Here is a 12,324-nt window from a genome sequence, read left to right on the forward strand (position 1 = left end):
AATTAACTTTTAAAGCTGCGTAGTTAAAATAATATCAAATAATGCTTCTTTTCTATTGTTGAATTCCTTTTAAAATATATAATGAACGATAAAAGTAAATTTTAAATGCGAATATTTTGGATCAATTTAAGTCTGATCGTGAGTTCGACGACCTTTTGAGCGCTTCTTAGAGGGATGCGGCAGTAGCCACAAGTGCCCTCAAAGACCTTGGTCGCTCTAATAGAACCGTTTGTTATTCCTTACACTTTTATTGCCGGCGTGCATTTCTCTTTCTCACTTTTTTTTTAGACTCGCATGCAATTTTCTCAATACTTCCATGTTGCAGTTTAAGATTCTGCCACAGAAAAACTTGTTTCATTGAAATATTGACAATTTAAAATTCATTTTATTTAAGTTTTGAAGACAATCTTCCTAATTCGAACCAATGAGCCCAGAAGAATTATAAAAATTTTAATCACAATTAATCTGCATCTATGCTACACAGTCTTTGCTGATTAAACTGTTTCTCTCAAATCTGAAAAGTAAGAAGGAAATTATTGTCCATCATATCAAACTATGTATTAGTTAGAAAAAATGTTTTTTTTTTTTAAAAAAAATCTGTTAACTTCTATATTACGGGAAAGAGTGGTTTTCATACAAACTTTATTCACAAATTAGTGGGAACCAAAATATTTATGCACTTGGCCATATAAAATCAAAATTATTACAATTCTAGATGTACTAGGAAAATCTTCAATGAAGTATAATATACAATTGAACAATTAACAATAATTGATTAAATAATTTTTCAGTTTTTATTAATAAATCTCATGATAAAACTTCAATAAAGAAATTACTGGGTCGTTTAATCAGATGAAAATGCTATTGCTACCTTTTACAATCGCTGCATGCTCATTGTCGGACACGATTTTTACAGCGAGCACAGCTTTTGCGAGGACATTTATGCAACTGGCAATGCACGCGTGCCTTACCGGCAGCATAAAGCTCACAATTAAATCCCCAACCGCTTTGTTTTGCGAATTTTAAAAACATGTAATTTCCATATGTTTGGTATAAAAATAATATCTATTTTTAAAGGTCTTGAAATGTTTTAAATATGCATGCAATTTAAACAAAAAATAATAAAACTACTAAAGTTACCATTTAACCGTTCCAATGAATTCGTATGTTAACAAATCCAGCGTCTTAAACTTCTTCACTTTTTAGGCCTTTTTATATAGTTGGATATTTCAAAATTTAATATTTATACAAGGTGTAGTTATGATTTTTTTTTGTGCTTTTTACATTTAATAATTAATTTTAATATTTCTAATAAAATTTGCTTGGCAATAGCGAACTATCTCTATGCAACTGGCGACACAGGCATGCATTGCAGGCAGCGTAAAGCTTGTGATGACAACGCGTTAGTCTGTGCGGTTCTGGACTTCTCTTTAGTGAGAAACCAGAGCTATGCAGTTGATATGAAAAATGTATCTACATGAAACTATAATCATTCTTTTGAATTTTTAAAGGTGAAGTCATTAAATTTGTGAAATTTTGTTGAAAAATTTTTAAATCAAAACAGTAGTTTATTTGCAAATGTAAAAAGTATATTAATTTTAACTCATGTATTTTTTAGTTTTTGTGTTTTTATCGGGCTTTTATGAAAGTACTTATTTAGATAGCAAATATTTGATATTTTTAAACTTAAACTTAAATTTGATTACAGTATTTCTCCCAAGTTTCTCATAGCAAGAAAATTTAGTTTACTTATTGATTAAACTTAGCTGAATTTGTAAAGTGAATATTGACGAAGATAATAAAAAATCGCATGTTTTCCAATTTTGTACTGTACACAGATTTATTTGCAAAAATAAAAAGTGAACAAGTCGCACACAGGGTGCGCTTCTTCGCAAGGAGCTATGACCCCATCTCGGTACACAATCCCTGGTGGTGGTCGGGGTTGTATGTTGAGAGGGGCCAAAATCTCCTTGTCAGATCACAAATGTAGGCGGCAAAAGGGTCGTCTTAGTGGCAGTAGGGGTAGTTGGGGCAAGCGGCGGGGCTAACTCCAGCGGGGTAACGGGCAGCGGCGGGCACTCCAGCGGGGGGAGCGAGGGAAGCGTAGGCGACGGCGTGGGCGGGGATGGCGTTGTTGCAGTAAGGGTAGTTGGGGCAGGCGGCGGGGTGGACTCCGGCGGGGTACTCGCGGGCGATGGGAGCTCCCCAGGCCTGGTACTGGGCGACCACGGTGTTGTCGCAGTAGGGGTAGTTGGGGCAGGTGGCGGGGTGGACTCCGGCAGGGTACTTGTCAGCCTGAGCCATGACGGCGCTGACGGCCACGAGGGCGAAGACGACCTTTGAAGGGAAGAGAGGAAATTAAAATTAGTAAAAATTGCCAATTTCAATTGGTTTATAAAATTTTGAAGTCAGATCTTAATTTTAAAATAATAATTTTGAATAACTTTTTTTAAGGTGAAAATGAATTGTGAAATGAATTGAAAAATTATTTAAAATTTGTTTCCAAGAAATTATTGCTAATTAAGATTCCATCCTTGCATTCAGTGAGGTAATCGGTTGCACGACCGATCGGCAGGTGAGTTGTTTGTAAATAAACGTGCCGTTAAAGGTTGGCACTCGACCTGAATGCAAATCAGGAAGGAGACACTGAACTGGAAAGATCAACAAATTGTAAATTTACCACTTTGGCGAACATTGTAGTGTTTGTTGGGTGAAGCGCGTTTGAAGTGCGATGCTGTCAGGGTGGCGTCGGCCGCTTTTATAGCAGGACCCTCAGGGTGGGGACTCTCGGAAGGGTCCAAGGTTGGCCCCGGCGTGCGACGCCCGCCCCTCCCTAGCTCCAGCCCGCCCTTTGCGCAAATCTCGCACAAGTATGAAAAGCGTTCGATCGGAACGTAAATTTTTTCCAACGATTTTCTCTCAGCGCTCCTTTGGACGCGAGAGTAATTGATTGTAAAACCAATCGGCGCGCATATATTTCTCATTACGGAGTTATGTACAATTGATCTATATTGAATTTTAATAGAAACAATTATTCGAGCGAGACGCGCACATTCCTTCGCAGGAAACGTGGAGATTGATTTGCATCAGCGCTAGACAAAGGTCGACCACTTCCGTTTCTCCTTTTGAATTTGTTTGAATAAATTTAATTCCGCTCTATAGTTAAATAAAATTAATAAATGAGAAATTTCGTAACTTTGCTTATGTTTCTAAACATTATGAAATACTAAAGTGTTTAATAATGAAAAATTAAAAAGTTAATTAATTAAATAAGTTAGCTAAGGAATCTTCAGTGAAAATTGTTTTGACCTAATCAGTTTTCTAAAGAGTCAATTTTTATTTTTTAATGTCATAAAGCTTTACATTACATTGTTTTTCTGTTTGATCTATTATTAATTTCTCTGGCTGGAAATGAAGTTGATGAGCTAAATATAAATTTGTATGACTGTCAACACCAAAAAACAATTTGGCAGATGACTTTTTCTTTTCGATGCAATACATAATAATACTGCAATTAATAAAAAATATTAAATTAATAATAATAAATGATCATAACTAACATAAGCATGATAAATTAAAGCATATTTTATCCTCTAAAAGTTGATCTGCATAGAAAAAAATACAAACAATGATTAATTATAATAATTTTAATAATTTTTTCGTCTATTAAGAAAGTAAAATTATTAGATATCGGTTTATTATTTATTATATTCATTTTTAATTATGTACATTTTTTTAATCGCGTTACAATCTCATTCATCAGGGAAATGCTGTCTGAAAGCCAGTTGTTACCGTAGTTGACAATCACGTAGGTTAAATCGAGCGAGTGCCGCGAATATTTCACCTCATTAACTTTACAATGTCAATCTAACGCACATGCATAGTTGGCGTGTGTGCGTGAGAAAGTCACTTGTATATGTTTTATTACAAATCGCGCGTTTAAGTGCTCCGATTTCGCCCCCGCGCTCGCGAGAGGAAAACAATGCGCACACCGTTGTTGAAGGAAAGTATGTATTTATACATTAAAAAAGAAAGAATGCTGCTTTTGCAAGCGGCAACTTCGTCACTCCATCTGCGGTTGCTTCGCCAGCCGGAAAAAAAATGAGCGAACACAAGTAGCAGCGCGATCGAGATTTATCGACTCGGACCGCGAAACGCATTAATCGTGCACATTGTATGCGCGAAAGAGAGAAAATTGAAAATGACCGTGTCGCGAGATTATCATGTCAACCTGCCTGCTTTCGCGAAAGCCTGCATCCATTTCAGCTCCTTAACATGAGACGTGCAGCATCTCTACATAAAAGCGCCGGTACGAACTCGATTTTTCTACTTCAATTTCAGGCTTCATTGAAAGTATTTTATTTTGTTTTAAAATGTAAAATAAAAACAGTTTAATAATTAAGTTTTTTGTAAATGCAAAATTTCCGTTGAAACATTTTCATGTTTTTATTCTGTTCATTAATCTTTGAATTGTTCTCCAAAGCCCAAAAATTTATTTCAAATTGATTTACCTTTTGTTGATTTTTTTTTTTTGCAATTTGCTTGATCTCTTTTTGGGTTCAAATTTAGTATATTTTTTTAATTACAACATACATTTACCAACTTTGGTGAAAATTAACTTCTATGTTGTTTCGTCCTCTCCTTTAATTATTCTGTCAGTGGATCTTTACAAATTAAGTCATCCTGATTCAAAAGTTGGGAAATTTGAGAAAAAAATGGCCATTCAAAAAAAAAAGCGGTAAGAATAGTCTTTAAACTAATATTTTGATTTTTGATACATTTCTGGAACATTTAAAGTACTTTTTACATTTCTTGTGCACATCTCTTACTGTTAAATTCCATAATAGACAAAATGAATGAGATAAAGTAGCTGCTCCTTTTTAAAATCATCTATAATATAATAAAATTTAAAAATAATGCTTAAATTTTTTCCCAGATACATTTATTTTTTGTCTAAATTTCTTCAAGCGTCCAATAAAACAACTTTCAATGGGATAAAATGCTTATTTCATGAAACGTCAAGCATTAAAAATCTGTCATTTTTAAAAGAAAGATGAAAAAAATTGATTAAGCTAATGCTTAACAATAAATTATTTGTGCACTATTAATCTAGAACTATCGACGCGTAAAATATAATTATATGAATTGATACAATTGACCGAGCAATTAAAAATAAAACTCGGTGTCCCCTTCCAATTTATGCGTTGATGTCGCATCTGAAACCTTGCGCCGCATTTACTTTGCTTTTAAAACGGCGGCAGTGACTTGAATACCCGCAAGACTAACTTCAATTAAAATTATATTTTGTTTTTCGCCTTGAGAGAGTCTTTGGTTTTTTGCGATTTTGGCACGCGGCCAATCGCGCGTTGCAAAACCAGACGCCGCGATTCGTCCACGCCTGCCCGTCATGGAAGTGGATCGATCCCGACATAGATATAGAAAAGTGATTTCTAATTATCTCCGTATGTACGCGAATACGCTTTTAATTGACAAACGTGCATACGCACGCGCACGATTAAATATGAGTGTGAATTATCGCGCACTGATTTTCTCGACTGTAAATCACCGTAGGACGAGTTGCGATTGAAATGCTTTAATTACATAACGAGAAATTTCAAATGCGTCTCTATTTATCTTACAAAATTATTATACAAACCAGAGATCAATTAAAATGTCTGTATAGCTTTTTAATGAGATGGTTACAAAATAGACATAGAATGATTACAAAATAAATATAATTTGATATATATTAAAATTTATTGGAAGATAGATTCAAATAAAAGCAAATACACAATTTAATTTATCAATGATTAGTTTTGTACATTGAATTACAAAATTATATATGTATTTTTATTAATTTTAATAAAAAATCATAAAAATATTACTTAACTGTTTACAATAATATAAAAAATTTTAATTTTTATCCGATCAATTTATTTAAATTTACAATTGTGCAAATATAAAAAATACTCATAAATTAAATTGTAAAACAATTTTTTTTTTAAATATAAGTAAATGAATGAATGCAACATTTAGACTTTAAAATAATTCTAAAATTATAGTAATAAATCTGGTTTGAAAAAGAAAAAAATCACCTCCCCTCTTTTTATGGCTAATAAATCTGGTACTATTTTAAAATTTTGAAAAATGTGAATGGAAATTATTAACAACAGCATATCTTTGATATTAAACACTTATAAATTTTCCAAATTACCGAAAAACCTGACCAAAATAGCTTATATATTTCCTTTCTTTAAAAACAAAAAAATCGGACAACCTTTTGACTCAAGATTTACCAAAACTGGAGATTTTTAAATAGTTTGCTGTCGTCGATGGAGATGGTGGTTGAAATTTTGCGGGAAACCGCTGTCTACCGTGAATAATTTAATACGTATGTTTCAGCGTGTCTCGTGTTGAACACAAATACACACATGTGTGTGTGTATGCGGTTGACAATGAAAGATCAAGAGCGGATTTCGCCGGCGGCCCATTCAGACCTTGGGCGTGCGTCTCACACTCAATAGGCCGCCTCTTTATATGTATAATCTTCAGCTGCGTGCAAGCGTAAATAATAACAAAACACATTGCCAAGAGATGTTTTATCCGCCAGCAATGTAACAATGAACGAGAGTAGAGTAAAAAAACCCGTCTGTGCAAGCAAAGGGGCAGCGCCAGCACGCCCACGGTTAATTTAATTTACGAGTGGCGGAAAATTGGGCTTTTGCAAGATGACGTTTTAATTAAAATCTGATTAATTACTTTTTTAAACGTTGGTTATAAAAAGTTTAAAACTAATAATAAGTAAAAAAAAATACACAAAATATTATGCTTTTTTACTACAAATTGATACACAAAATTTATATTTAAAAAAAAATTAAAAAATATATTTATTTAAAAAGTATAAATTATTCAAATTTTAAAAACTAAAGAATTCTTAGTTAAACTAATTATTTTGCAAACTAAAAATGTTAACAAATTATGCATTCAAAATTAATAATAATTTGAAAGAGTTGAGATGAAATAAAAACGAAAATCAATTAATTCCAGGGTGATCAAAATTAATTTAATGAGCCTTTAAACTTTTAATTCGAGGGCGGCCACCTTATTCAATAGAATCGGCTTCTCTGTGTCTTGGCCATCGAGCGGCAAAAACGAGCCTTTATTATTTTCTGTTAATGGTTTTCGAATCAGGTGCTCGGAGCAAAAAACCGCTGCCCAGAGACCAAGGTCGCCAGTCAATTTCGGATCCTCCGCTTGCTCTCAATGGCTTATTTTTCTGCATTTCAAATCCTTTCCGCGATCCAATAGTTTTGGCTGACTTAGCATTTCGCAACCTTGGGAATCGATCGCAGCAGACCGCGGAATATCGGAACAAAAAAGACCGGAAGAGAAATCATTTCGGCGCAATGTGCAAGTGCGTTTCTCAATTGATGTGATTGGGAAAAAATGACGCGCGACACCTCGTCCGGGGCTGCAATCTGCAATCACTTTTTTAAAAAGGTTCTCTCGTCATAAAATATATATGTATCGCTTCAATAAAGCGATAAAAATTCTCCAGGGCCGCGAAAGCGAAATTTATTTGACGTTAAAAGAAGTCTTGATGTCTCAATTACAACGGCATTCCATAGGAGCAAAAATGTGTTTCGAGAATCTGATAAAAAATTATTTGCTGGCGTTTAAACAGACATAAATGTTAGTCCAATTACGTTCTATCCAATTAAAGATTCATTCATTATAATTAATATAACAGTCAATTTTTTTTGCCCTATTTTTTGTACAATTTAATTTTTTACTGAAAATAAACTTGCTGTCATTTAAGTAAGTGTTATTTTTAATGAAAAAATTTCCATTCTTTTGATTGACCTTCTATAATTTTTTTTTTTTTGCAAAATAAGTTATTAATCTGCTAAAAGAGTTTTTGGTGGAAAAATATTAACATTTTGAACAATTTCAATCTTGAGAATTCAGTAATTTTTTTATTAGTGTCAGTACAACTTCAATCAAGAACAGCATCTTTTAATAAAACTCTTTTAAAATATGTTAATTTCACGTGTAATTTGTGAAACACAAAAATATTGAAAAATATCAGAAAATACTATTTAAATTTTAATAATCCTTAAAAATAGCAATTTTACTGACAGTTACAGATATTAAATTAATAAATAAAATTTCCGTTTTGGTTCATATCGAATAGTTAATAATCTGGTAATAATAAATAACTGGATTAATTTAGGATTAATGATAATAAAACTAAACTTAATGAAACTATTAACTCTAATTGTTTGTGATTTTCAATTTTTTTTCAGGCCCGCTGTCGTCGAGGGTATGGATGGGCTGTAAATAATTACACGTTGGGCGGGCTTTACGCATGCCAATTACTCGTCTAATTGGCGGCTCTCTTCAGCGTGTTTAATTTATGACAGCCAAACGGGCGTTGAAGAAGGTAAAAAAAAACAGCTGATTGATGATCGGTCACTCTTTTTTTTTTTATTTTTGATAAAACGTACTTGTCACGTCAAACAACGTTTCAATTCAAAACTATCAACGAATTTTCATATGGAGCAAAGAGTGGGCAAACGTTTGGTTGCAAAGCAGGAAGACTTGTTCCGGAGAACAGGTTTGATTTGGTCTAAGGTCACTCGCCAATTATAAACTATTATAGTATTATGTTGTATATTGATTCGCGCTGTTTCTCTGTGGCAGATCGAATAAATCATTCCATAAACCACAAGCAATGCCAAAGTTGTTATGTTACTTTTATTACATACAGCATAAGTTCCTTATCAATTGAGGCATAAGATTGATGAGAATGAACAAATTTATATAATTCTCTCGATCAAATTAATTTGGGTATATAAATGGTTGATTAAAATTTTACATAAGAAAAGGATTTGCAGTTTCATCAAAGAGAAAAATGTTTGTCAATTTTTAAATTAATATTTTAATATTTTTTTTCGCAGTTTTCACATTTAAAATATTTCAAATAATAAAATCGCTCAATGAGGTCAACTTTAATTCAATTATATGCATTATAATATTTTGTTCTATAAATTACTAACTTAAATCTTTCAGTTTTATTTAATGCAAAAATTCCAAGATTTCCAAATTTTTCACATTTTGAAGCGGTTTTTAAGACAAATTTCTAGGTTGATGATGTGCAATTTTCTTTTCTCTTTTAATATTTAAAAAAAAAAGATACTAACGGAAAAAAATAAATAATAGTGCTCTAGTAATTATTTAGTTTCAATGTATCTTTTGACAGCTACAAGGAAGCAAGATGACATTTTGCTCTTTGCTCTTTGAGGAGAAATTTTATAATCCTCTTTAGAATAAGTAATGTCAGGTGCTACACCTCTCGGGAGCAGAAGAATCAGGCGATTCGGCGGCTCCACCTTTGGCAGGCATGCCAAGGCCAGCGCATCCGACGCACTTCCCATTGCTCAAATTTCGGCCGAGCAAGCAAGCCATTACAATTAAACGCGTCAATCACGTTTCTCACAAACAAGAATTAATGACCGGCCGAGATTCTGGGTCGCCTTGGTGCCTGCAATATAAATTTATTTTCGCATCCCTAATGGATTGTTTTTCGGACCATACCATTAACTACTTGCGTCAAATTATTGTGCCGGCCAAAATATGTAAATTTCCCAACACGTCGTTAAATTTTAAATACATCTCCATTGAAATAATAATTTGCGCGGCACGATTAATAATTTTCTGATCACCAACGGAGGTTGAATCGAATTAGTTATGAACGTGAAATGGGAGGCAGATAAAATCTGTGAGATGCAAATTGGGCGATTTTTTTGCTAAAGACCCAAAACTCGTTCTCCTCTGCTTGCAATGCCAGATTTTCGCACTCAATGTCATCCTCATACTTGAGACCGACTCCGCTCACGCACATTTCAACGCGCTCTCGTCAATATTTTTCACAAACACAGACAGACCTTATTAAGGAATTAAAAATTAGACCATGGCTGATTTGATAAGGAAGTTTCAAGACTAATCTTTGCCTTGCGGGCACTAATAATAATAAAATTTGCCAAATTGGCTCCAGACATTCGGGATTATAAATATATTTAAGAAACATAATAAACTACTTCAAGCACCTCCCAACAGCATGCAATTTTTTTATATAGGAAAGACAAGAGCAAATGTACTTTAAGAAAAATATAGCTTATAGCAATGTTTTATTGTTCTCTATACATACTTCAACTGCTCAGTCCTCTTTATCTTCGTCCACAGTCACAACTCCACAGATAGTCATTAAACCTAAACAACACAAAATTGAAATATTTAGTATTATTTTTTGTCCCTTATTTAATTTTACTAAAAAATAAGAAAAATTAATAAATGACATTACAACAAACCTTTGACAATTTTGTCCATGGCTTTTGAAACTAACGATTCCTTCTCGACTTCCATAATATTATCCCCTTGGTCGCAAGCCCGACCAACTCTGGGGTCCAGAGGCAAGCTACCCAAAAATGGAACATTCATTTCTTTGGCCATCTGCTCAGCTCCGCCAGACTTCGAAGGAAACATTTCTGTAGGTTTCTATTAAAATAAGAATATAATAAAAATACATTCAAAATGATAAAATTTCCAATTACAGTGCATTTAGGGCAGACGAACTGGGACATGTTTTCAACCACGCCGAGTACTTTGATCCCGGTTTTATTACAGAAGTCAATTTCCTTTCGAACGTCCAGTAAAGCCACCTCTTGCGGAGTGGTCACAATAATGGCACCAGTCAGACCAGCACTCCGAAGGTACTGGACGGCTGAAAGGTGTTCGTCCGAGGTACCAGGAGGAGTGTCCAGCAGGAGAAAGTCCAACGAACCCCAATCAACCTCACTCAAAAACTGACGGATCAGACCTAAGGAGAATTATAATTAAAAATAAAATATATCATTAAAAAAATTTTAAAAGATGCAGTTTTATAAAAAAAAGAGCAAAACGCAACAATTTCACTGAATAACAAGTTAATTTTTTTTTAAATTTTAAAGAATCTATTACCGTTCTTTTTAGGTCCTCTCCAAATAACTGCATCATCGGGACTGTCCAGCATGAATCCAACAGACATGACGCACAAATTGTCTTCAACATACTGGAAAATAATTAAATTTTAGCCAAAATATTGATTATATAGATTTGTTGTAAACTTACAATAGGAGACCATCCAGCATTACTTTGATGAATCTAAAGAAGTAAAATTGATTTATGAAAATTTTAAATATTGACCCAAGTTGAAGGCCTTACGGACTCATTTAGGGCCCCCATCATCCTGGGTATTGAAGGCCCGCAAATGTCCAAATCAACTACACCAATCTGTAAAACGAAAAAAAAATCCAATTTGGAAAACAAATAATAAATTGTGGAGAGGAGAGGAAATTGGTGCCAGTTTGTGCCAGAGCGAAAATTATTATAAAAATGCAATTTGGAATCCCACCGGCGAGATATTGATCTGGAGCCGTCGCCCCTGAAAATAGGTCAATGTGGTCCCGGCCTGGAAGGGATCTCCCCTAATTATTGATCCCCAAAATCCGCATGGCAACCAACAAACAACCACTGCAGACCTCCATTTTTCAATCCCTCCTGGCTGCAGGTAAGTGAGTCTTACGTTTTTTTCTGGGTCCCTGGCCAGTCCTCGGGCCAGCAGGTTGGTCACTGTGCTCTTGCCGACGCCGCCTTTGCCAGACAACACCAGGATTTTGTGTTTCACGTCCACCAAACGCTCCTGGACCAGGGCAACGCCTGCCGAGTTCATTGAAAGAAATGTTTTAGGAAATATTTACCTATATTATTAAATATAATTTGAGACACATGATTAGATTAAAAGGTTTTTTTATAAGTAATATGATAATAATATCTCATCACAATAATGTATGTAATATAATATTATAATTACATAATTTTATCACAAAAAGGCTTAACATTATTGTGTAAAATTTAAGGATCTTATATCTTATAAATGTAAAGATTGATACCTGGATCTGGTCCTTTCGGGGCTCCTGACGCACAGACATTCTGATTCGGACAGCCGGCACAGGCCGAAGCCTTTCCTGCAGCATCACTTGCAGTGCCCGGACAGTCTGAAATTGTTTGCAAAATTTAGTAAAAAAATTTTCTTTAAGCATTGGGATTTTGCTCACGTTCGGGAGCTTCTTCTGGAATGTCACTCATTTCTCTACCCGAATCTCAATTTCTCAATAAATTGTTGTCAAGCGTCAAATCTAAAGATTTTCTAGTTGCCACTGTTATAAATTGAAGAGAAAATCAACAACACAATTCAACTCCAAATCCAAAAGTCTCGAAGTTTCA

At 34.1% G+C, this 12,324-nt stretch overlaps 2 protein-coding genes across 2 annotated transcripts; both read right to left on the bottom strand.

Moving 5' to 3' along the window:
* Window positions 1–1,813: 1,813 nt before the first annotated feature.
* Window positions 1,814–2,794, bottom strand: LOC132196989 (cuticle protein 1). Its single transcript, XM_059619989.1, has 2 exons — window positions 2,681–2,794; window positions 1,814–2,337 (listed from the first exon to the last, which is right to left on the bottom strand). Exons 1-2 carry the CDS (start codon window positions 2,693–2,695, stop codon window positions 2,008–2,010), a joined length of 345 nt encoding a protein of 114 aa, XP_059475972.1. The 5' UTR covers window positions 2,696–2,794; the 3' UTR covers window positions 1,814–2,007.
* Window positions 2,795–10,157: 7,363 nt separating this feature from the next.
* LOC132196924 (cytosolic Fe-S cluster assembly factor NUBP1 homolog) lies at window positions 10,158–12,313 on the bottom strand. The gene is made up of 9 exons (XM_059619874.1): window positions 12,156–12,313; window positions 11,991–12,095; window positions 11,624–11,757; window positions 11,263–11,331; window positions 11,170–11,202; window positions 11,020–11,110; window positions 10,614–10,879; window positions 10,371–10,557; window positions 10,158–10,272 (listed from the first exon to the last, which is right to left on the bottom strand). The coding sequence occupies exons 1-9, from the start codon at window positions 12,184–12,186 to the stop codon at window positions 10,220–10,222; spliced, it is 969 nt and encodes a 322-aa protein (XP_059475857.1). The 5' UTR covers window positions 12,187–12,313; the 3' UTR covers window positions 10,158–10,219.
* Window positions 12,314–12,324: the final 11 nt, after the last annotated feature.

Source organism: Neocloeon triangulifer, unplaced genomic scaffold (assembly GCF_031216515.1).
Source record: "Neocloeon triangulifer isolate White Clay Creek 2 clone unplaced genomic scaffold, ASM3121651v1 ptg000012l, whole genome shotgun sequence".
NCBI lineage: Eukaryota > Metazoa > Arthropoda > Insecta > Ephemeroptera > Baetidae > Neocloeon > Neocloeon triangulifer.

Excerpts from the sequence above, each read along its gene's own strand:
- LOC132196924 (XM_059619874.1), bottom strand. The coding sequence starts at position 12,186 with ATGAGTGACATTCCAGAAGAAGCTCCCGAAC. Across the intron at positions 11,203-11,262 it reads TGGGGGCCCTAAATGAGTCC|ATTCATCAAAGTAATGCTGG; the intron begins GTAAGGCCTTCA and ends TTACTTCTTTAG. Across the intron at positions 11,111-11,169 it reads ATGCTGGATGGTCTCCTATT|TATGTTGAAGACAATTTGTG; the intron begins GTAAGTTTACAA and ends ATTATTTTCCAG.